Below are 26,505 nucleotides of genomic sequence, written 5' to 3' on the forward strand. Positions count from 1 at the left end.
TTTGAAAAGCGGGATAAAGAAATAAGCAGAGATCATATTGCAGGAGCTCCTTTTCCCCCAAGTATGTAATATCAAGTCTCTATAATACAAGTATTGATATAAGCCCAAACTCTATTAACTTAAGGGGTGGAGAAAGCAGCCAAGGTTTTCTGAGAGCTCACAAAGTACCCATTGTGAAAGGTCATTGCTTACAGTATGTGTTTAAGATATTGATATAAGTAAAAAAACAACATACTGTTTCTATAAAGACTGCTTCATAAAAGTAATTTCCTAAAACAGAAATAATAGGATACATATATGGAAAGATACATATGTCTATATGTCTATCTGTATCATTATATCTATCTATCTAGGTTCTTACTTTATTTATTTATTTATTTTTTAAGTTCTTACTTTAAAACGTTTCCATCATTTGAACCATAAATCTCAGGTTATTTAACTGAAATATATTTGAAGTATAACACCATGTAAATTTAAGGTATACAACATATGAGTCTGCTACACTTATATACTGTAATATCATTGAAACACCTTCTTTACTACTAGCCTACCTAACCACTTAAAGCCACCTGTGAGCTCCAACTGCACACTCGCCAGTGCTTTTTGTTCAGCTAAGACTCATTTCTCCAGAATTGCTTAAGCCTCTGCCTCAAGCTGTGTCCCGCTGTGTTCTCATATGAGGCTCCCAGTTTCTAATAGGTACATGCATTCTGAGTTGAGAGAGGAGGCGATGTTTGTAGAAACAGGAATACCACCTAAATCAAAGCTATACAAGTCCTATAATACAGTCCCTTCGGAGAAGAGTTTCTGACATTGTGCTTCAGAACTGCTGTTTCCTTTCCTTCTAATTCCCTGAAATTTTTCCAGCACCCACCACAGATTCTTCCTGTTACAGATGACACCATTTGGAGTCAGGTATCTCACAAGATACTGTGGGGTTTATGAAGCTCTTTATAATACGAAAGGACTTCTACAAATCTCCCATTAAGTTACTATGATTGGGAGAATATATATATATATATATATATATATATATATATATATATAAAACGAACAGGAAAAAAAAAAAACATGTCCCCCCAACCCCGGCTAAAGGGATCTGGGCACAGAAGCATAGATTCACAATGCTGTGGAGAAACCCCAGTAAGCTGTTAATTTCCCATCCATTTATTCTATACCCTCTGGTGAAGAATGGAGTGGAAATGAAACAAAGAAAAGGAATTTAAGGATACCGTCTCTCACCCCTCCTGCCACTGGTACATGCCAAGGATGGGAAAAAGAGAGGGTGCATCCTTGTGAAAATCTCAAGGTTTTGGAAAGCTGGTTCTTTATCTTTAAGCTCAAGGAGTCCATAACTTTATTCCTGGGACCAGCGGGGGAAAGGAGCAACATGGACTGTGGCCCATTTTGTCACCTCCGATTTTATCAGACGGTCATTCTCATTACCACCCATGCTTACTAGCCACATGCATGTGTCTGATTGTATCAGAAGTGACCTCAGCCAGAATTATATCTGGGCTTGTAGGCGTCAACAATCTGAGGAGAGAAGATGGTAACCAAAGAGGATCCAAATACAAAACGGAACTTTCTGGGGACAGAAGAAAGTGGAGTGATTCTAAACCTCAGCAAAAATGGGATTTCCTCGGTGACCTCCATGGAGACATCAATTGGTCTTGGACTTTGTCATCTGTTTCCTTACCCTTAATTTCCTTAAATGTGCTCATGGCCTCAAACTGCTTTAAAACTAGTATTCACTGTCTGTACCACCAGCACTATTATTTGCATGTCTTTTGTGAGCCATTATGAGTCAAAACTGTTCACCAGAACATAAAATCATGTCAGAAAGAGAAAAATGTGGAGGAGTTTAAAAATGAGCACTTTCTGGAATAAGGGAAGGGCAGAATGGCATGCAGTTTTCATTGGCTAAGAGCAATAGATGGTGTGGGTTCCCACTGTGAGACCAACAATATATAAACATGTATAACATTAAGAGTTCTATAGCAAATAAGTGCAGAGAGGTACTTAAGGAAATACGCCTGTAAAATTGTGAGTCAAACATAAATGCCCAGATTACCTTTTAACTTTTCAAAGGATCAAAACCTATATCCGCATTTTTAAATTTCTTAATTTGTTTTGTTTTTGCTGAGAAATCACCCCAGACCTTTTCCATCACATAATTCATCCTTGAAATGTTGTTTCTTTTTATGTCTGATAACCAGGTTTATTTCTTTGTGGTTTTGAAGCATGTAAGAAAAGGAAAGTCCTTCTAATATAATATTGGGATGGTGATACATCTTAGCAGAGAAAGTTGGGACCAACCCAAAGTTACACTGAAATCTAATTGATTTCAGCAAATGTGTACTTCTCTCAGATATTCTGACTTTCTTCCAGACAATGAAAAAGTGATCTTTTGCAAGATTTTGAAATGATGACTGTTACAGTGTTACAGTGTAAGTGAATGAGACACCACTACAGTTTGATTGTTTGGTACCACTGTAGAGTGGTTTTTTGGGTTTTGTTTTGTTTTGTTTTGTTTTGAATCATTGAAACTTACATCATACCATGCATTCCACTGCTCAAGGGAATGTAGCAAATGGCAAAATATTTCAGCTTGCCCCAGTATGTTGTAGCTCTTTAGCAGTTACCCACAAATATTCAATAGGATGTATTTGGAGCTGTTCCATGAGAAAACACTGTAAGAACTGGTGCAAAGCAGATATGAGAGTGAGTATCTTTTAAACAGTGTGACAATAGAGCCTGAGCAATACCATCATCATTCATTTCTAAAGTGACAAACTGACTTGCTCATGATACCTCTAGTCAATTGGCATCGGCTCATCATGCTCCTGAATTGGATAGCTATATGGGTTAGGTTTTATAAAAGATTTCTTATTTATTCATTCATGAGAGACACAAAGAGAGAGGCAGAGATACAGGCAGAGGGAGAAACAGGCTTCCTGTGGGGAGCCGGATGTGGGACTCGATCCCAGGACCCAGGATCACCACCTGAGCCAAAGGCAGATGCTCAACCAAGTGCCCCACCTATATGGGTTAGTTAATTTCTCTAAGTCCTTTAGTGACAGAGTGTGGCCAACCACACACCCCAGACACCAACTCTGTCTACCAGGTGAATTTCTAAAGCGGAAGACTGAGTAAAATATGATTTGGCTCAGTGGTACTTCATCGACTATTCTAGATGAATAATTTAAAGTTCATATCTGAAACCTCAGTGGAGCCCTCAAAAATCTTCTGTCATACAGATTTTTCAGCTCTTGATTATTCTCCATGGTGAGCCAGCACCTTACATATGTTTTTGCTTTTGTTTTGTTTTTCCAAGCCACTTAGGTCAACTCATTTATCACAGAAGTTATGAAAACTTAGGGAGAGAAAGCTCTTGCTGACAAACTGGTTTCCTAAACACCTCACACACACCATCTTCATTTCCCTCCCCCCCTTTCTGTGTGTGTGTGTGTATTTCTGTCCCTGCTTTTGTTTTCATTCTTTTCTCACTAATGCACTTTCATCCTTTTTTTATTCTGTATTCCTATTTTTGTGATAAATTTGGACCACATCACCTGCATGGACTCACTTGTTCATTAAGAAGCAGGAGATTTAGGGGTGCTTGGATTGTTTAGTCCGTTGAATGTCTGACTCTTGATTTCAGCTTAGGTCATGATCTCGGGGTCATGAGATCAGGACCTGGATTGGGCTCCGCACTCAGCATGGAATATACTTGTGATTCTCTCTCTCCCTCTCTCTGCCTCTCCCCTGGTTCATGCTCTTTCTTTCTCAAATAAATTAATATTTTTTAAAAAGAAGTAGGACACTTATTGCTATAAATTTTTGATGAGAATGGCATTGGACTTTTTCTAGACATCTAGACCACTTGATAGAGCCCATAACTTTGATTTTGGCTGAATTAATGTCTCTTCCCATTTCTTCCTCAAGCCAAGTAGATTTTATACATCAATATTTGTTGATTGAATTGAGGGACACAGAAACCCTTGCTCTTATCTAATTATACATCTTATATGCCATGTGTAGCTTTAAGATATTAAGAACATTTTCTAAATACCCAAGATCTCTCTTTTCCCAACTATAAAATCATAAATATCACCCCATAGATGTGTATATTTGTTTGCATTTTAAATGAAATGAAGTAAATGCAAATCATTTGGCATACAGTAGGTGATTAGCAGTGCTATTTTTTCCCCTTTACCAAAGGTGTCTGGTGCTTTTCTCTGTATACAGGAAATTCTCCATTACTGGGGTTATTTTCATAAGCAAAATCAACTGCCCCTTCCCAGGAAAATAATAAATTATATCCTTCTTCGTAAAAGTGTTGAATCAGTGACAGACTTTGTGATGGTGTGAAGAAGTTGGCAAATGGGAAACTCTAGGGAATCCCGCTAATTGTTCTGGGTGATGATGGATGGTGAGATATTCATAGTGGGCATGATCAGTATCTTTACATGTTTATGTGTTATCTATTGGGCTGCTGCTGCCTCTCAGATAGGGCACAGAATTCACACAGCTCTGCTCCTGCAGAAAGTAAATAGAGGGTCCAGTATGAAAAGTACGGTTTGAACAGTATGTACAAATACTCCCCTGGGACACATCCACCCCGGGAATTTGGTTGCATTTTCTCCTCTCCAAAAGCCAAAGTGCAGCAGATGCATTTCGAAGAGGCATTTGGTGGGCTCAGCTTTTTCAGGAGGGAGATGGGTGATAGTCTGGGGAGAACATGTAGGGTAAGTACAAGTGTCTGGAATTTTAAAAGTGTTCTCTTGCTGCTCAGTAGGTGGCTGCCTCTTGAGGTCTGGCATTCACCCAAGTCTTTAGCATTACCTCAGCATTTAAAGAGAAAACAAGTGAAAAGAGACTCCACAAAGCTGCATTTTAAACAGCATCAACATCAAGGAATGCCACAGGCTGGATTTGGTTCACCCTGTTAGCATGCAGAATTATTTTGCACTATAGAAAGCTGTCTTTTCCCAACCAAGAAAACAAACAAAACAAAAAAGGCAGAACTAATTAAGATCGTCATATCTCAATAAATATGCAAATGCAAAATCAAAACAAAGAAATTCTATCTATCACATCATAAATTTGCAAATTGCTGTACTGGGCTGGCTTGGAAGAATTGTGAGGGATAGAGACTCTTAATAGCTTTGCTTAGAAACTGTTTGCCAGCTGCATTTATTGGGTTTATATGCGAGGATGAAGATGATGAACTTGCCAGTATAAAAAAATATTTTCATGCTTTATCTGCAAACACTATGGAGAAGGAAGAGGAATAAAAATTCAGTAGAGGTTTTGTGCTATGAAATTTGCTTCCCCTTATATCATTTCAAGAAGAAAGCTAGTGGGATGCCCATTTTATAGATGAAGACAGTGAAGCTCAGAGAAAGTAAATTTCCAGTTTCTCACTGGGTATTTGGAACCAAGATTCAAACCTTCAATCACTTGAATGACTCCAAGTTTGGGTTTTGTTTCTGGTTTGTATTTTTCCTCCTGTACCACGGGATTCTCCAACACCACCCAAAGCGACTTTTGAATGTGTCTCTAAGCTATCAAAGCATCCAGGTGAAAAGGAAGAAGTAAAATCACTTTTCAGGTGTTTTCTCCATACACTTCCCGCATCTGGATATTGAGGAGCACCCTACCACTGGAAACAGTTTGATTTCTGCATAAATTTAGTTCCTTTCATTTATATTTAATGTAAGTTGTATATGATGGGTCCTTCTTATTGAATTCATCAGTTGTAGAAAATAAGAGAGAGAAGGAACTAAATAGCTGAATCTGTAAGCTGCAGAGAGAGCAGGTCCAGCTTCACTTGAGAAACTCAAGCCTGCTCTCTGCCACGTAGAACGTTGGTTGCCCTTAGCAGGTTCTCCTTGGACAGCAGAGCTTTATTTACTGTATTGGGCTAACATTGGGGTGAGGCTGTTTGTGAGGGTGGGAAATTGCCTGGAACAACAAACAGCTAGGGAGATGGGGCCAGTCTGGCACTGATGAGGTTTTCCTCATTGCCTTGGAGATGAGGACAATGCAACTAGTAGTCTGGCAACTAGCCAAGGGTCAACAGACGTGGAATCACTTATTAACACTGACAGTGATATTAGATAGTAACACATGTCAGAGAGACGAGTCCTGCTACATGCTTGAGCAAGTGAAAGAAAGGAGAGAGGCCACTGTTCTTGCTCAAGATTTCAAAGAGGAGGTGGGATGCAAACTTTGCCTTTGAGTTGGGGTAGATGGGCAGAGATGTCAAGGACAATTTTACTGCATTTGACTCAATGTGAGCAATTCTGTTCAAAGGAAATGAGATAATGGACTGAGTGGTGGCAGGATATATATAGCGAGCCTGACTGACCCCTTGCCAGGGACACCTGCCATACCAGCAGTTTATCTTCTTTATCCATCCCATTTCTATCTTTTCTCCACCCCCCTGCCTTTGCTCCCTCCCTTCTTTTCCTCTTTATTTTTCTTTCTTTCCTGTTGTCTTTTTTTTTTTTTACATTTTCTCCCTTCTTCTCCCCAGCCTTTCTCTTATCTTTTGTATTAAAAACATTTTAGCATCATTTTTTTCTCACTAAAACAATAATTTTATTGCATGTGCATATATTATATGTATATAATATAATATTAGAAACCATGGAACCCATGGAAGTTTGCTCACTCCAAGGCCAGGCTGGGCAGTGGCAAACATCAGGTCTGCCCATATTCTCTTGGTCATTGATTATTTTAACTCACTCTATTCTTACTGTCCAAGTGCAACTACAGTCAGACTGTAGAAGGATATTTCTCATATTATCCCATGTTTAGCAATTTTTTTCTACAAAATTATTTCTTGAGACCTTGAGATCTTATTTCTTCCTTATGAGTTCAATTTCCTTCTTGTAGAAGTACACACATTAGCGGTTCTTTCAAGGATGGTCCATGTGTGGGAAAATTTATTTATTTTATCCTTGTTCACGAAAAATAAAGTCATATTTGTTTGTTTTAGTATGGAATTGCAGCTTGGGGCTTGTTTTCTCTTGGCATTTTCAAGGCGTTAACTCACTGTTTTGTTTTTTGGCTAGGTGTAACATTTCTATTAGTTTTTAAACCTTTTAAAATCCTTTTCTTAGGTTTTTAGGGTTTTTTTTTTTAGTTTGGGTTTTTTTATATTTTAAGTTTAGATTTATAGAAAGTTTTTTTTTTAATTTTTATTTATTTTTTATTTTTTTTTATTTTTAGGTTTATAGGAAAGTTGCCAGGATATCACAGGGAGTTCCCTTTACCTAGTTGCCCCTATTTATTTGTTTTGTGTATGTGTGTGTTTTAATGGGAAATATGTTGTTCTAAGTGTCATTCACTTAAGGGTAATCTGCTTTTTCTTTCCTGATTTCTCTGATTGGCCCTTTTTTATAAAAGATTTTTTAAAAATTTAATTATTTGACAGAGAGAGAGAACATACACAAGCAGGGGGAGCAGCAGAGGGAGAAGGAGAAGCAGACTCTCCGCTGAGCAGGGAACCTGATGTGGGGCAGGATCCTAAATCCCTGGGATCATAACTTGAGCCAAAGGCAGACATTTAACTGACTGAGCCACCCAGGTGCCCCTGAATGGCCCTTTTTTTAATTGATGCTGATCTGGTGTGTATAATTATGGACTTTCTTTGTTGCCTAGATTTTCCTGCATTGCAGAGTATTTCTTCAATTTGAGAACTACCAACCCCCCCATTATCTTTTTGAAGATTGCCCCTTATCAACTTAACCTAAAAATCCCCTATATACATCTACTTTCTTATCTATGAATTCTCTGTTTAACTGTGTCTTTTGTGCTGTTGAACCACTCCACTGAGCTGATGATTGCACTTTTCTTTTTTTTCTTTTAGAGATAATCTGTTCAGCTTCTGAATTCACCTATTTTTTTCTTCAAAAAGGTCTTATTCTTTCATTATGTTTCTGGAATGTATTCTAATCCCCTAATCATTTTAAACATCCTTATTCTATTGTCTCTTCCAAACTGTCATATTATTTCAGGTTGTGGGATGTCGGTTTTTGCTGCTGTTTTGTTCTTGGTGAATTATTTTCTCATATGATCCATAATTTGTTTTTGTGGGTACACCTTCAGCAGGATGTATCCTTCACCTCCTCCATGGGAATTCCATAGACCCTGGGTTTTGAAAGAATACCTATGTGGTAGTTTTATGCTTATTTCTGATTAGGGTTTTAGGATTTCACCAACTAGAATCACACTGTTTATACTCACAGTACAATTTTGGGGTTCCAAATCATCTGTATCATCTGTTGTTTCCCATTTCTGCAATAAAGTTTCTAATTATTACATTGTTAACATTCCTTTCCTAAATTTAAGCCTCTATTTCCTGTTTTTATTTTTGAACTGATTGTATTATCTATTGACTCATACTGTAAATGAACAAAGTTTCTAATTTGCATTTCCTTTGGACTCATACATTATTTGTATTAGTTATAACATTGTTTTTACATTGGCAAGATTTATAACATTTATATTCTATTTTATAAACATCAATTCCAGATTAGCCTTACATATTTAACATATATCTACAGTTTTCTGACCATGGCTTTCCCATTTCTGAGATCTTTATTCTGTTCCATCTTTGAGTTGCTTAGATTTTCTCGCATAAAATCTTCCCTTAGCCTCAGCCTGTACCTTTCTAAGGAAAACAATTAGCTTTCTATTTCTTGAGGTCTTGTATGTTTGCTAATGTCTTTCTTTTGCAAAATCTCTTGATATTTTATAAAATACAAAATCAAAAACTTCCCTAGTGGTTGAGTTGGTTTTGTACTTTGGTCTTACCTATGTGGATAGATATCTAGGCTCTCTGTCCTATTTTGTTGATACGTGTCTATCACTCTGCCAGAACCATACAGTCTTGATAACTGTAGCTATAGAATATGTCTTGAAATTGAGTGGAGTGATTCCTCCCTCCTACCTTATTTTTGTTTTCAAAATTGTTTTAGCTATTTCTAGTTCCTTAGCCTTTCCGCATGAATTTTAGCATAACCTTACCGAGATCAACAAGAGTATTTTTGGAGTTTTGATAAGAATCATGTTAAATTTGTCTACCAATTTGGGGAAAATCACCATCTTTACAATGTTGAATCTTCTAACCCCTGTATGGTTTTCCATTTATTGAAATCTTGGATTTCTGTCATTAGTTTTTTACATTTCTTACTATACGAGTCTGGTATATGGTTTGTTCTGTCAACATGTAGGTGTTTCATTATTATTTAGTGGTTATAAAAGTTTAGTGATTTTAATATGTTCATTTTTACTAACTGAGGTATAATTGACTTATATGTTGATCTTGTTACCTATGACTTCATTGACCTCACTTATAGTTCTAGGGGTTATTTTTTGTTTATTTGGTTTTTGTTTTTGTATATCCCCAAAATAGAGATGGTTTCATTTCTTGCTTTCTCATATATTTTCCCATATATATGCTTTTATATTCATTCCCTGCCTCACTCTGCTGGCTACAGCTTCTACTACTGTGTTGAATGGCAATGATGACAGTAGAAATCATTGACTTGTTCCTGATCACAGGGAAAAGCATTCAGTCTTTCACCATTAAGTACACTATTAGCTGTAGGTTTTCATACACATTTTTTATCAAGGCCAGGAAGTCTTTCCTTTATGACTATCTTTTCTGAGAATTTTTCTTTTTAATGGGTGTTGAATTTGATCAAGTGCATTTTCTGCATAAATTTATATGATCATGTGATTTTTCTTCATTAGCCTGTTAGTATATGGCTTCTATTAATTGTTTTTTAATATTGAGCCAGTCTTAAATCCCTGGAATTAACTCCATTTGGTCAGGGTGTAGAATTCTTTTTTTTTTTTTTTTTTTGTAATGCTGAACTCAATTTGTTAATAGTTTATTAAGGATTTATATTCATGGGGGATATTGGTCTGTAGTTTTCTTTCCTTCTTCTTACTGTCTTTGTCTAGTTATAGTCTCAGGGTAATACTTGACTCATGAAATGAATAGGAAGTATTCTCTCTCCTTTCATTTTCTAGAAAAGATTGTGTAGAACTGGTGTTAATTCTTTTTTTAATCATGTTGTAGAATTCTCCAGTGAATGGCCCTAGAGATTTCTTCTTCAAGAGTTTAAATTATAAATTCAAATTTCTTAATAGTTATAGAACTATTCAAATGATCTGTTTCATATTAAGTGAATTGTTGTAGTTTTTACTTTTTTAAGGAATTGGTCCATACTATCTAAGTTGTCAATTTTATGTGTGTAGAGTTTTTTGTAGTATCCCCTGATCATTTCAATGCCTGCAGAGTCTGTAGTGATAGTCTTGTTTCAGTACTGATGTGGTATTTAATGCCTTCCTTCTTTTTTCTTTGTTAGGCTTGTTAGAGGCCAATCAATTTTATAGATTTTTTTTTCAAATAGCTCTTTTTTTTCATTGATTTTTCTCTATTGTTCTTCTGTTTCAGTTACATTGGTTTCTGTTTCTTTATTATTTCCTTCCTTTTTTTCTACTTGCTTTTGAGTTTATTTTTGGTTTTATGTTTCTACTTCTTAAGGTAACAGCTTAGATTTTTGATTTTAGACTTTTCTAAGATAAGCATTTACTGTTATCAATTTCCGTCTCACCTTGGCTCTATCTATGCCCCACAGATTTTGATAGGTTATATTTGCATTTTTGTTCAATTCGATGTCTTTTTTTCTTTACCTTGAAATATCCTATTTGACCTCCTGAATTATTTAGAAGTGTAGTTGCTGACTTTCCAACTGCTTAGGAACTTTTCTTTTGTATTTCCGTCTTTGATTTCTAGCTTGATTCCACTGTGGTCAGAGAATACACTCTGTACAATTTTTCCCCTTTTCAATTTATGGAGCTTTATGTATGGCTGAGGATATGGTCTCTTTTGGTATATATTCCAAGTGCATCAGAAAAGAATATGTATTCTGTTGTTTAGGGCTGAAGTATTTTATTAATGTCAATTATATCTTGTGGTTGATAGTGTTGCTGATTTTCTGTCTAGTTGTTTAATCAACTATTCAGAAAGGAATGTTGAATTCTTGAGCTATAGTTATAGATTTGTTTAATTCTCCTTTCAGATCTTTCATGGTTTGCTTTACATATTTATGCAGTTCTGTTTGGTGCATATACATGCAAGAGTGCTATGACTTCTTGATGTATGGACATTTTTATCATCATACATCTCTGTGTCTCTGGTTATTTCCTTTACTCTGATAGCTACATTAACTAATATTAACATAGCCATTCTTCCCTTTTTTTTTTAAATCAGTGTTTGCATGGAATATCTTTTCCATCCTTTCACTTTCATCTACCTATTTTATTTTCAGTGAGTTATAGACAGCATACAGTTTGATCATGCTTTTTAATCCACTCTGAGAATCTCTTAATTGGTGTATTTAGATAATTTACATTTAATGTTATTGGTACATTAGAGCTAAGCCTTCCATTTATCGTTTTTCCATTTGTTCTTTCTCTTTTTTATCTGTTTTCTTTCTTCTGTTTTCTGTAAGTGGATATTTTCTAGAATTCCATTTTGATTTATCTATAGGATCTTGAGTATATCTCTATAATATTTTTAGTTCTGTAGATATTGCATTATATACATATAACTTATTGCAATCAACTGGTGTCACATTTTTACCAATTCAAGCAAACTATAGAAAACTTGAGTGCCTATATCTTCTGCTTTCCATTTATCATATAATTATCTTAAATATTTACATAATACAAGGAGAACCATGTCATGTGACTTTATAATGTTGGCTTCAACTATCAAACATAATTGTAATAATTCAAGAGGAAAGGGAAAATCTATTTTATTTACCCATATTTTTACTCTTTTGTTGTTCTTTCTTTCTTCCTTATGTTCTAAAATTTCTTCTGTTATTATTTTATTTCTGTTTAGAGTATTCCCTTTAGCTATTCTTACAGAGTGGGACAAATTCTCAAATTTGGCAATAAATTCTCAAAACCTTAGTTCCTATAAGAATGCCTTTAATTTTCCCTTCATTATGGAGGATGTTTATTTTTTGATTTCTGAATTCTAGCCTGATAGTTATTGTCTTTCAATCATGAAGAAAGAGTGTACCGTTTTCTCCTAGCCTCTACCATTTCTAAGGGGAATACTGCTATCATTCAAATTATATTTTCCCTATAGTGTCATTCTCCTAAAGTTTCTCTCTCACTGCTTTCAAGATTTAATGTGTCATTGGTTTTCAGAAGGTTGGCAGCAACCTGTCTTGGTGTGGGTTTCTTTGGGTTTATCTGTTTGGGTTTTTCTCAGTTTCTTGTACTTGTATGTTTATGTCTTTTGCTAAGTTTAAGAAGTTTTCAACCATGACTTTGAATACTTTTTCAGATTTTCGTCTTTTGAGACTGATGAAATGAATGTTAGATCTTTTGTTATATTGCCACAGGGTCTTGATGTCCTGCTCGTTGGTTTAGTTTATTTTCACTCTGTTGAGTGAAATTGTTTTATTATCAAACCCACTGAATCTTTTCTCTGTCTCTTCCATTATGTTGCTGAGCCCATCTGCTGAATTTTTGGTTTATTCATTTATTTTTATTACTCACTTTTCAACTTTCCATCTGATTCTCTTTATGTCTTACATTTCTTTGCCACATTTTACATTTCTGTTATTGTATACTTCTCACTTGTAAAATTTCATTTGGTTTTTCATTATACTCCATATATATATAAATATATATATAAATGATATATACCCCATATATATAAATAATATAATATATAATATGTATATTTCCTTTGCTGAGATTTTTCTATTTCTTTACTGAGCCATTCTATTTTTTTTCACGTGTGTTTGTAATTTTCAATAGAACACTTGCATGTCTGCTTTAAAATTCTCGTTAGATAATTCTAACTTCTCTGTCATGTTGGTATTTGTATCTATTGATAGTCCTGATTGTTGGTGTGGTGAATTATTTTATACTGAAATCTGGATATTTGGGGTATTATTCTATGAGACTAAGGTATTATTTAAGCCTAATTTGAACTTGTCTCTTCTGACACCACTCAGACAGGAGAAGAAGGAACCTTATTATGGGCAGGTAGAGGTGAAAGTCTAGGTTCTCTGTTTAAAGACATTGACACCCTGGGTATAAGGGTTCTTTGTTACTGCTGGGCAGTGGGGAGTGTTTCAGTAACCACCCCTCCCAGACTTTCACCAGACTTTCTCTGGGTTGAAGGGACAGGAGGGCCTTGCTGCTACTCTCCATTGGCACTGGTAAGGGTCAGTCTTGTTACCAACAGTTGCAGATGGAAGTTCAGGCTCCCCCATGACCTCCAGTGGTATTGAGGGGTAAGGGACCTCACTTTTGTACACTAGGAATAAAAGTTACAATTTTCTATTCAACTTTCTCTAATACCTTATTCCTGGGGGAAAGAAAGGGCTTGTGGGCACCTTTTACAGTCTAGTGAGAGTAGAAGTCTAGGTTCTCTGCTTCTCATGGTGGGGTAGGGTTGGGACCACTGGTTTATCTGTGGTTTTTGGCTGGAGTAGAGCTAATGTAGTTTAAACTCTTCTTTCTTGCTAGGCTGCCTTTTCTTTATCATTTGGCTAGAGAGAACTAGCTCTTGCTGGGCTGTTTTTGTCCACACCTGTTAGCATTTCCAGGTTGTCAGCTTGTCTAGCTTCAAGTCTGGGATATAAGAAGCAAAGAGAAATGTCAGGGAGCTTACCACCATGTTGTCCTTTAGTCCCAAAACCATATCTTGTCTGCTTCCTTTCCTCCATATGTCATCCACATTTCAGTCTTCTTATGTTTTATTTTATATAAAATATCCAGTATAATTTATGAAGAAAAAATATAAATGCTTCTCTGTCTATACAGAAGTGGAAATCCCTCAATATGTAATTTGATTTTCTAAGTTATTAGAATACTTTTACTTTATTTGGAAAAATAAGTAAGAGACATAATCACACTTTTTTGGCATTTTCACAGATACATTAAATATAAATGTAAATATATATTTACATGTATGAATTAAATATAAATATAAATTTACATATATACACATCTCTATATAAATAAATAAATGTAATATAATATATAATTTAATACTTTATTATACCTTGTATACTATAAAAATATATTTATTTTATATTATATATATATCAGTGACAAAAGAAACTATATTTGTTGAAATCAATAAAATGCACTAATGTGATAATTTTGGCTTAATTCACATATAAAACCTTTGAAAAAGAAATCAAGAAAAAGTAATTTCACTAAAGATGGTCCAAAATGATATGTATGTATTTTTCTACATACGTTCTTGTTATATGTTCAATTTGGCAACATTTTATTGTACATCTACTATATTCTTAGCACATTCTAGACTTTCTATAGAATAATATACAATTAGGCAGAGGCTTGGGCCTTATTCACAATAGAATTGTAAACTTTAAGAAGGAACAGAACAAACTAAGTGAATATGTGAAGATTAACATTTAAAGGAAGAAAGTTTCAAAGAGATGGAGCTTTCAAAAGAGTCATTTGGTGGAAATTAAGATGAGCTTTTAAAAATGATATATCTTATCTGGTTGAATGCTGAGGGATTGGAAAATCATTTCAGATATGGGAAATCGGTTACTTGAATAAAGATTTGGAAAAACATGTAGTCTGATATGTTTGGATGATCACAGCCAGAACAGCCTGATGATTTGATTGTGGTGGGAAAGATTCAGGTCCCTGAGTGATTAGAGCAGACTCTGCAGTGGAGGAAAGACAGGCGCTCATTAGGGGAAGATGGACCTTGTTGTTCACTCTTGGACTCCTGCCAACTGGACCCCCTAGGGAGCATTCCATCTCTCAATACCCACATTGCATTAATAAGCAAGGAAGAGTCATTGCAATTTCCTAAATCTGGAAGTGGCATAATAAGAATGATGCTTTAGAGAAGTTATTAGCAGTGCCAATTTGAATGGTTTTGCTATAGTTATAACCCAGGTGTGAAGCAACAAAGCTCAATGCCTGCTCTCCTTCAACACCATGTTTCACCCTCTTCTTTCATATCTACAGTACAACAGTGGAATTAAAATTTATTGATTGCCTTTACTTTGCAAAGCACTCTGCTAGATAGCATCTGTGTACTTTCTCATTTAGTATGCACAATAGCTCTTGAGGTATCATTATTGCCATTCTAGGAGGCTGAGGGGTTTTCCAAGGTCTCAGAGCCAGGATTTAAGCTCAGGCTCTTGACATTGCACAGAATGTCATCTCGGTCCCTAGTATGGTGATGGCTGAGTCACAGGCAATCAGTTATTGCTGACTTGAGCTCATGTTACAGTTAGGCAGTTCTTACCTTCCTTTACTCAACTGCTTTATCACCCACAATTCAGCTTGTAAAATATGATAACAAATTAATGCTGTGGTACTGTGTAAATAAGATTTGTATTTCTTCCCCTTCCTCTTCATTCAGGCAATATCCCACCAGACCTTCAGTTTAGGGTACCTAGGGCCTGGAGAGCATGGAAGCTGTTCCCATCAGTCAGTAGACAATTACAGAACTGGACTCTGATTCATTTCCGGAGCTAACATGTAACCATGCCGCTGATTACCCATTTTCATTGTTTATGGCGAGGCAGGTGGATGAACAGCTCTGCCTGATTTATGAAGTGCTTGCCTTCTATAAATCACAGAGTAGAAACCCAGCACGCTGTTAATCCTAATTGGTTAAGTCCTAAGTAGGGAGTGATTAGAAAGTCTTCAGGAAAGAAGGTACCTTATGCAAATGAGATAGATATGAGGTTCCTTGGGAAGAAATATCCCCAGCTCTCAATATGTGGCCAAAGTGTGTTGTCCATTCCTACTGCTCCCTTCTACCTCTTGCTGGTCTACCCCTGCTGATCTTCCATTTGTAAATAAACTAACATAAAAGGGAGAAAAAGAAAATGATGGGAAGCACAAACAGTAGAAAAAGAATGCTGTTTTCCCACTTTCTCTCTCCTTTATTAATTTCAACCTAGATTACTTGTCTAATTCTAATAAACTACTCATCATAATGAATGAGAGCTATGCAATGACTCACAGTGCTATGAGTTACAGTGGGACAGACTAGGGCTTTTGGTCTTAGCTACCCGAATTCCAGTTCCACCCTTCTCTGGACAGTGTCTCTGTCTCTGATACTCAGTGACACCTTCTCTGAGAATTTCACTTTGAGCCAAAAAGATTCTGAAGATCTTAAATACATGAAGTTGTCCACCTCTTCTGATTGGAAATCTTCTTCTTTTTTTTTTTAAAGATTTTATTTATTTATTCATGAGAGACACACACAGAGAGAGAGAGGAGAGACACAGGCAGAAAAGAAGCAGGCTCCATTCAGGGAGACTGATGTGGGACTCTATCCTGGGTCTCCAGGATCATGCTCTGGGCTGAAGGCGGCGCTATACAGCTGAGCCACCCGGGCTGCCTGGAAATCTGATTGGAATTAGAAATGCAAACTCTTCTGGCAAAGGAAAAGGGAATCTCGAAGATTTTATGTGATTTCCCTCCGACATCTCAAAATAATGATTGAGGACCCAAGGACTGTGTATGGGACACATTTAAAGGAGCAGGGGCTGTTGAGATGCAGACTCAGGGAAGATAACTTTTCTTCCCCCTTTCTCATTGATTATAAATGCTCTTTCCTTTGGGTAACTTCTCTTTTTATTTCCTTCTCCTTTTCCCCCACCTCCCTCTCTCTGTTTCCCTCCCCTTCTGTATTTTTTCATCCCTTTTTCCTTCCCTCCCTTCCTCTCCTTCCTCTCTTTTTCTATTTTTGTGGGAACCCACAGCAGATGCAGCAGCAGCAGCAGTGTGACCTCAGAGCTGGATGATGAGCCCCCCTGCATGGAGGAGATTGATTACATTACAGACAGCAGCTCAGACCCAGAAGGGAGCTTCTCTGAGCTGGACCGGCAGATCCAGGAGTGTGCTTTCAACAAGGACGAGGGAGGGGAAGAAGAAGAGGGGCCAGGCCAGGGAAGAAAAACCACCCCTTAGTCCTGAGGTTTACAGCGAGTTCCATGTCTCTCACCATTGGACTAGCTACTATGCTGCCTCTTCACCATCAGACATGTACAGCGTTGGTGCAAAGAGCCAGCCCATGTGAGCTCAGCGACCTAATTCCAGATTTTGTTCTAGTTTCACTAGGCATAGAAACTGGCTATGTTATAATTATACCTTTTACATACATATTTAGGTGGCCTTTGGGAGCCGATGCAAGCTGCATTATGCTAGGATGGGCTACTCTCAGGATTACCATGGATCCTCTCAACACTATTTTGAGCTCTTCTCCATTCCTATGCTAGAAACTGGAGCAGACTGAAAGTAGGAGTTGGGCTTCTTTTTGGCTTCCCAGCCAAATTTCTATATGGTTGTCTAAGTTGTTCTATATATGTATATGAGTGTTGTCTCCTATTGTTGTCTTCCTACTATAGTATCTGAGCTCCTCATCACAAATCATGAGTCCCACTGAGACTTCTGAGGGTCCTAGCAGGGTCTTTAGTTGCTGAATTATTGGACATGAAAGGCTGTCCAACTAATAATTAATGAGCATTATGCTTGGTCTGTTTTAGCAGTATATATTTTACAGGTCCAGTATAATACAGGAGCTGTCCTAGATTCTAAGGGAAAAGGCACAATACTGAATAAGACGTGGCCATTGGTCTTTACAAACTTTAAAATCCTATGAATTCAGGCCACTAACCATAATGCTGGAAGGTAGCAAGTCATAGTGGAAAAATCATTCATTTTAGACTCAGACAGATGTGGCTCATATCCTGGATCTGGCAGTCAGTTGTTATGAGAACTAAAGCAACTAATTAATTTTCCCCAAACCTCGGTTTTCTTATGCATACAATGAAGATGGACTTTATCTATATTATAAAGTTATCATGAAGTTGAAATGAGATAGTATATACAAGTATACAGATTGGCACATGGTAGACACTCAGTAACGTTGGCTTATTTTCCTCCAGAACGCAAGTAAATCATTCTGTATAAGCATTCTCACAGTTACAGAAGACATTACCTGAAGTTACATGGTTGGAAAGTACTCCCTCCTCCTGGAGGGAATCTGGGAAGGAGGTTTCATAGGTGCAGAGTGTAGGAGGTTGGAATATCATAAAATCAGTGAAATGGAGCAAGGCCCTTCATCATGCAGAAGCAAATAGCTTAGAGATTTAGATGATCTCTAAGTGTACAGGACCTATGCAGAAAGGATGAAAAGGGGTGTGGAATTCAGATACTAAATGAGAGATAAGATGGAGAAAATATGGTAGGTCAAATTTATGTTGGTCCAGATGCCATATATATTTAGTTAAGATTAGGTTTGGCTATGAGAGATGGAGAATACAAAATTGCATTACCTTTATAAAATGGAATTCTGTTTATCTTTTATGTGGATTCCAGATACAGGCAGGCCAGAGCTGGTATCATCAATACATGGTGTCTGGCACCCAGCTTCCATGGTCTTCTAGCTGTGCTGCATGTTGCTTCTATTCTTAGTCTAAGATAGTTGCTGAAGCATCAGCCTTTGCATCTACATCCCAGTCAGCAATAAGAAGGAGAGAAAAAGAACACATTCTCTATATTTTAAAAAGTTATACATTACATTTCTCCTTAATCTCACTATCTAACAAGTTGTCTTATGGACATAGGTAGCTACAAGAGAGATTGGAAAATGTAGTCTATTTGGGCATAGGGAGAAGGGAATAATGCATCCTGGAGATCAAATATTGCCAAATACTTTTTTTGATTTATCAATCACCACCAAGAGATTTTGGAGACAATAACTTCAGAAAAAAACTCACAACAATCCTCTAGACCAGCAGAAAGCCATACAGTAAAACTTTGCCATAACTTATCCCGGAGACATAGTAGAAAGGCAGGTGTGCTATGGTTTGAGAAGCTGATATTATTGTTATTTATTACTATTATTGATGATCCTTTCTTTTTCCAACTCCCTTCCAAATTTTCTTGCTACAGTTCAGAAACTACATGGCCATTCTTAGTGTTATGACACTCAGATGTCTGAAACGTATATAAGAGGTTTAAGGGAAATAGCAAAGTCACTGCATTTAAAGATCAGATAACAGCAGGTTTTAACTTCTCTGATTAACCTATCCACTCTTAAATAGAGGATAGCATAATGTTTCTGTTCTCCCCATGCTTGCAAGGGTCGAGAAGATAGTTGTGTTGAAAATATAAATGTTGAGAGGGACAGAAATAATACTGACTCATCATCACCACTTTGTGTTTCAGCTCAAATTGGTTTATGGGATGAGTTTCTGGTCATCTAACATGTTTCTGAGGGCAAGTGACCAGGACATATAAATGTATATGTAGCAGGTTCAGGAAAAACCAGGAACATGGAACATATGATTCATCTGTGTAACAAACATATATTAAGCATCTACTATGTGTCGTGTACTTTACGATGCTCTAAAGATACAGAGAAAAGGACCCACTCTGTTGGCAATCTGCTCACAGTTCAGTGGGAAATATGAGCAGTAAGCATTTTAATACAGAGGCATGTGTCTTTGTGGAGCTCTGCAGAAGATAATCTAAGGGGGCAGCATTGGTGGGAAATGTCTACCAAGAGATGATAATTGAGATGATTCTTGAAGGATGTACAAGAGTTTTCAGGTAGAATGAATTTGTGCAAAAGCCCTGTGGTAGAGTTAGAGCTTGGAATAAAATGATTAGTGTGACTCGTTTAAAAGATATGTTTGTACGTGGAGATGGAAGGGGAGCGGCAAGAGATGAAACTGAGAAGATTGGCATCAAACTGATCAAACAACACTTGACGTGCTTTGATGGAAAGCTCAGTGTTTATTCTGAATGTGCTGATGAAGACAATCTTCAGAAGAAGCATGCCTAGGAATGATGTCTGCAGGCATGCATCAGAACCATGGCCCTGCCTGCTTGTGCCTGACTGACTGGATAGCCTGCTACAGTGGTAATTCAATAGTATGAGGACCCTAGGTGTGACATTATATATTTGAAGATCATCAGGTTTGCAGTGAGGTGAGAGAAAATGAGTGCAGTTTGGGGTCATGTTGAATATTGGGGGCCTATGACAGGTCCATCTGGAAAGGACTCCTAGAAGCCAGAGGTACATAAGTAGAAGGAGAGGTATGTCCAGTGAGTTAGGGACTGGTGAAAGTCTTGAGCAACTAAGCACAGATACCAATAAGCTGAGAAGTTTGCCCGGAAGGAACAGAGGAGTAGGAAAGAGCTGACTCCCCTCCCTTCCTGCTGAGACCGAAGGCCATTCTTGTCATATTTCACCGGGTTCCAGTCTGGAGGAAGACAAAGCTCACTGGCCAGTCAATTCCAGATAGTCATAGGAGTGGGTCTTCCAGCCTGGCTAGACATGTCTCTTGCTGGCCCAACCACTATAGTGAATTGTTCTGAATACCCTGTTCTACCAAACTCAAAGCCAAACAAGATTATTTAAGGTTCCCAGGGAGTGATAGGCTCCAATGGGAAGCAGATGTAGTTCAAAGTGTGCAGAAGGAGATGAGAATCCGAAGAAGTGATGCTGGGGCCAGACCATGGGCACAGGTGTCCCGTACTAGCTGTTACCCAGTGCTCTGCCTGGCAGGGCTAGGACTGAGATGGGGGTGGGCAGTGGGGCTGCAGTTTCCTGGGATAGCTCTGGGCACTTTTTGGATGGACAATCATGGGTAACTGGCCTTTTATGCCTTTAGAATTGTCCCATTAGGGGTAAAGAAGTACAAGCCTTCTTGTGATCCCCTAAGGATCATACTTCCAGGATTCCCTAAGGGTGGAATCTTCTGGCTGTTTTTGACACTTCCCTGTGGCAAAAGACTTTTTAGCTCTATACTTCCTAGAGGAAAAAGATCCCTGCACAACCTGGCCCCAATCTTCTTTACTGACTCAGGTTCTGCCATTACCCAATCTCTTCAGTTTGCCATGGATATAGCTTTGTTTTATCTCACCGCACATATGCATGTGTGTGAGTATGCATAGACGCACGCACACACACATGCACACACACACACACACACCACCTCTCAAGCCGCATAGTTCCCTAAATACCTACTTTGATTTTTCAAACCTTTTCACATTTTTCCTCTGTCTCTGATGAGCATCTCCCATTACATTATTTGAGGGTTTCAAAACTCAGTTCAAATATCACTTTCCTTCTTTAAGACCCTTCCTAATCTCCTAATCAGCCACGCCAAGTTCTATAAGCTCTCTTCTCTGTCCCTGATGCACTGTGTAGACACCCCATGTAAAGCATGCTTTCTGGTTACAATTTTGTTTCTGTGTTTCTTACAGCCCCACCCCCACCCTCACTAGCCAGCAGATGGAGAACTCTAAGAAGCATGCGCCTGGTATTATCTTGTTACCTGTCCCTGCATCTAGCATACTTCTTGACACGCTGGCAGCAGTCAAAATATATCTTCCTTCTGACCTCAAACCTGAACATCCAACGTCTCAGTGAGATCCCATAGATTCCCCATTCAATTCCTTCATTTCCCATCTCAAAGCAGAGTTTGTGCTATGGAAAAGGTAACTAATTTCACTAAAAGGACATCCAGCACATGCACACCTCAGCCCCTCAAGCTGATGGTTGCCATGTGCAGCAAACTTAAGAAGGAGCAGGGTGGCCTTACCCTTGACTATATTGTGCGAATGTTTAGCTGGAGCAGAGAGAATAGGGGAGCAGAATCTCCTAGAGTTGCCAGAGGTTGCAATATACAGACAGGTGATCTGTACCAGACTCACTTTGATAGGAACTGCCACACGGCTCCATGCGCCTTGTGCCAACTTGGCTTCTTGGGTATTTCTTGTAGTCCTATCACTGAGAATCCAAGCATTCCATCCGTTGGCTATAGTTTCTTCTAGGCCTCCAGAAAAAGGATTTGGAGTCACAAAGCACATTTGAAAATAACCTGCTTCTTGAGTTACAGGGTCACACTGAGGGATGTCAACACAAGGAAGGTCACATTACACCCCTAAGAGAAGTTCTCATGCATGGCTTTTATTTCCCAGCCTGGACAACTGAACTGTAGAGTTGATTTCATATTCCAAGAGGAGCCTCTGGTCTCTGCCAAGAGAAGGAGCTTCCATGAAATTGCCTGACATAAGTCATCCTTGTTAGAGACCCAGGACAGTGGCCAGCACGGTGGGTCTGAACATTTGCATTTGCATTAGAGTGATAGATTCCTTTTACCCTGCTGGTACAACCCGCTCCAGTCTCCTAACAGCTCCAGTCTTGGAACGACACAGAGTCAGTAGCTTGGGTATTCACCATGAGAGCTTTATTTTGGGCAAAAATAATTCATTAGGTCTGGATCCTGCTGCTGTCTTCCCAACAGATGTCCTCTTTTGTTCATGTTGCAGTTTGGCTTCATGAGTGCCCAACTGATTCTTGATAAAAAAAAAAGTGTTGTTTAGAAAAAAGAAAGTGGCAAAAAAGACACTTTAGGATAAAAATGGACTGTATTACAGCCTTTCGGTGCCTAATGATAAAAGAAGACAATTGTATATAACTTAAAATCACCTATTGTGCACATTCCAACCCAATGGAAATGAAATTGAGCCTGAGTTCCCTACCATACACACACACACACATTCACATGCACACACAATATAAGTGCAGGACTTTAAGCAAGAAAACAGAGCAAGTGAGGGAAAGTTTATAATCAGACCCACGATCATAAAAGTAGGGGCAGTTAGATGGTGCTTTCATCCCATACTGCCACGCACAAATTGAGATGGAAGGCTTTGGGGCAAGAGGTGGGGTCTTCTGATCAGCATAAGGCCTAAACTGGCCTCCTAGCATGTGCATATTTTGAGCCTGCGTAGGTCATGAGAAAAAATGGATCCAGTCTTCTTTGGAAGAGAATGCATACTTGTGGGAGAATTACCAAATAAACCACACTTGGGGTTCATGACAAGATAGAACAGAGCAATGGATGATTGCCTACAGCAAACTGGTTATTCTGATTAGGAGCTTCCGATCTTTTCTAGGGCCAAGAAGGGTTAAAAAGATTTCTTGAGCAGTAGACAAGTATTCCCACCACCACCACACCACCACCACCCCCCCGCCCCTGACAAAATACTAATAATAATAATTAAGCACAGTTGGTGGAGCAACGCAGTTGAGGTGTCTCAGTGTGACTTTATTCTTTGGGGGTCAGAATAAGAAGTGGTATTGAGGTCAGTTCTGTGACAAGCTGTGGATAAAGTAGGGGTACAAAGAGATCGACAGCCCTGTCAGCCAGATTATGGATGTTAAATGCATGGACATTTTTGGACAGAATCCCATCAACTGGTCCGCACTCCCACTTCAGTCTGAAAAGGAAGTTATTTTAGAAGGTATTAGGGGAGAAAAAACCTATCTGTGATTCCCACTCTGCTCATACTCATTTAAGCTCTCACTAGCACTCCCTGTGATAGATGGGCATCATTACTGCCATTTCAAAGTGCGGCTCAGCTGTATTTTTCGCAGGTGATGGGGCTGGAATCTGCTCCCAGAAAGTTCTGATTTCCCCCTATGCTACAGTTAACATGTGCTGAACACGAATACACATGTCTAAGGCCATTGCATGTATTGTCATGTTATGTTTGGCAACCTAACCCGGGGAGGTAAACCCTCTTATTATACCTCCTTTGACAGGTGAGGATGCTACAGTGTAAGAAGGCAAGCACTTGCCTATGATGATAAGTAGTAGGATCATGGTTGCAACCCAGGCAGTCTGATATACGAATCTGTACTCCAAGGAAAAGTGGTCTCCTTAAGGACCTCTAAGGATGTCACAGAATAATTCTCCATCTCCACCAAGCCTCTCTCCAAGTTCCTAACTTGATCACCTTTACAGGAATCTGTGTTGTCTTGTTTTTTTGTGTGTGCCCAATGCACATTCCAATGTCTGAGCAAGGCCAACACTCAAACATTCACTAAACACATGAATACACGAGTCTTGTCAAGCCTTGCTCTTACGTTTGGTTTGAATGCACCTGTCCATCTCTCATTCTTGGTTCATTTCTCGCCTGGGTTATAGCTAGTGTCCTCATCTCTCTCATCACCTGAGATTTTGCCTCCTTTCCAGCCCTTTCTTCCCTATACAGCCAGATGATACTTGGCATGAACATTTGTTTCTATTTCTGCTGCTTACAACCATTCAGTGGTCTCCCAGGGTCCCAAGGATAAAATGCAAATGGAATTCTGCACTTGAGCCCTTGGGGATCCAGCCACTGGAAAACATTCTGGTATCCTGTCTTAATACAAGCCCCCAATGAGGTCATAAAAAAAAATCACTTTTCATTTCCAGAAAGCACTTTACTCTCTTGGTTTCTCTGTTCCCACCTCTGTGTCAAATTCTATTCATCATATCCTAAATGTATCCTCCTCCATGTAGTCTTCCCTTATCTGACTCTGAGTTCCATAGAGCCTGTAGAAACCCTGTCATAACTTGTGTTGCATGGATTACCTATGGGTTTTTCTGCCCTCCCTGCCCTCCAGACTTCGCATTTTTTTTTTTGGAGAAGAGAGATGATTATTGTTCACTGCTATATCCTGAGGGCCTAGCATTGTGCCCAAGACATGGAGGGCCTTCATAAATATGTGTTGAGTGATTGAGATCTTAATTTCCATTCCAAAGGTCTCCTGAGAATAACCTCGTCCTCGTTGCCTCAGTAACCTATTAAACATGAATAGCAGAGCTGCAGAAAAGTAGGACACGCCTGTGTCCAGCACGCTCCGAGCAGCAAGGAAGCATCCAGGAAAAATCTTCCTCAGTCCCTGGTCCGTGATGCCTCCTGCTCTGTTATTTTCCAGAAGCAAGCTTTCTTTTTTTCCTCCAAATGGCCTGTAGAGGTCAGAAAAGGGCCTTGGTTTCAGATCAGGGGCTGTCTCTGACTCCATTAGCATTCACCCCGGGTGTCTACAATTAAGCAAACCTAGGCTCTGCACATAGGAACGGAAATGCATTGACTTTAATAAAACAGAGTGTAAAACAACTTTAGATTGACTCCGGCCTTGTTTATTCTTGCACACTTGTAATTCTGGTTCGGTATATCCCAGTCAAAGAGACCATTGTCCTGGGAACTGAAGCTTGTCCCTTCTTCACTGCTACTGCAGCCTGTCTGAGGAGGCAAGCCGCACCAGCTTGCTGCTCCTGACTCACAGCGAAAATGTTTTTGTATTTCTTAAGGAAAAACAATAACAAATAGAAGGGCCTGTGAGCACGATGAGAGGCGCTCCTACTGTGGTTCTAGCCTTTTGGTTTTTGTTACCGGTTTCCCCCCCCCCCCCCCCCAATGAATATAAGTACATTCAGAGTCCAGGAAAAAAATATGTGAATAATAAAAATGGAGCAGGCACTCTGGTGGCCACCCTTCATGAAATTTAGGAACTCATGACTTTGTTCCAGAAATTATTTTTTATTGCATGGGCAAGTGCATTGGATGGGAACTTAGGAGTGCATAGTTTGAGGTCTGGCTCTGCAACTTTAATGTGCGATTGGGCGGGAGGGCCCTTCATTTCTCTGGGTCTCAGTTTCTCCTTTCGAGAGCTGGACCAAATGAAATGTGTGGCCACCTCTCTCTCACACACTGGCTGTGGCCGTGCGGGCCTGTAGAGAAGGCTGCTGGCCGTGGGCTGGCCATGCATGAAGGGGCCACACGACGTGGGCTCACACTGGCGCTCTGTCCGTCTGGGGCCCGAGGCCAGGCACACACAATGATCTTTTCAGAGCCCAGGCCGATGCCGTTGAGACGCTGCCAATGCCCAGCAGAATAAAAGCTTCCGAAATCAGAGCTAAAAATAAATAATGAAACCAAGCGACAAACATAAACAGGAAGACCTGAAAGTGGGGGGATCGGGGCGAATTGAGTCAGCAGAGCTGGGGGTGCGATAGGGAGCAATGAGATTCTCTCTCTTGGGTGAGCATTGCCTGGCTTGGTGGCTGTGGGGTGGCAAGCACCCCAGGAAGTGGCAGCATCACCACCCCAGGGAGAGGACTCATGGAAAGCAGAGATGTGGCTGGCTCCCTGCAAGCTCGTTTCCTCTCTGCTCCAAGCTGACCCACCCACTCGTCACCCACTCTTTGTTGGCTGCTCCAAAAGAGCTCTTTAACAGTCCTGTCCTGTCGCCCAACCCTCTGCTGGCGCCCTGGCCAGCTGCTCTCATCCACCTTGTCCCCCAGCATTTGGGGGTCAGCTTCCTCTTTGTGCACACTCAGGATTTCAGTGCAAATGACCTTGGGATCTGATAACTTGGGCAAGAGGTCACAAGAAGGGTGGGCAGGGAAAGGGAGCTAGTAGACATTAAGTGTATTCTGCATGCTGCCCACGGAACCGGGTACCTCACATGATGGTCCAGGGACCGGGGAGCAACTGAGGGGCAGGCCTCCTGTGAACTCCACCCCTGCATGTCTGCCCACCCTTCATAGCTCTCCCTCCACCTTGCCAAGGGTGGAGAGTTGGAGCAAG

The 26,505-nt window shown here is 39.2% G+C and overlaps 1 protein-coding gene across 4 annotated transcripts in view; it reads left to right on the forward strand.

Annotated features, from left to right (window-relative positions):
* The window catches only part of AGBL1 (ATP/GTP binding protein like 1), a 585,877-nt gene that overhangs the window by 537,432 nt on the left and 21,940 nt on the right, over positions 1 to 26,505 (forward strand). For 2 of the 4 annotated variants that reach the window (XM_038532779.1, XM_038532773.1), the window contains exon 18: positions 16,827 to 17,228. The exons of 1 other annotated variant lie outside the window; for it this stretch is intronic. In XM_038532779.1, the coding sequence (XP_038388707.1) occupies positions 16,827 to 17,034 (208 nt within the window). In that variant the 3' untranslated portion in view covers positions 17,035 to 17,228. Of the gene's footprint in view, positions 1 to 16,826; positions 17,229 to 22,059; positions 22,193 to 24,674; positions 25,017 to 26,505 lie in introns of those variants that run through there. One more of the 4 variants, XR_005357034.1, reaches the window with a different exon arrangement.

This window comes from Canis lupus, chromosome 3, assembly GCF_011100685.1.
Source record: "Canis lupus familiaris isolate Mischka breed German Shepherd chromosome 3, alternate assembly UU_Cfam_GSD_1.0, whole genome shotgun sequence".
Taxonomy (NCBI): domain Eukaryota; kingdom Metazoa; phylum Chordata; class Mammalia; order Carnivora; family Canidae; genus Canis; species Canis lupus.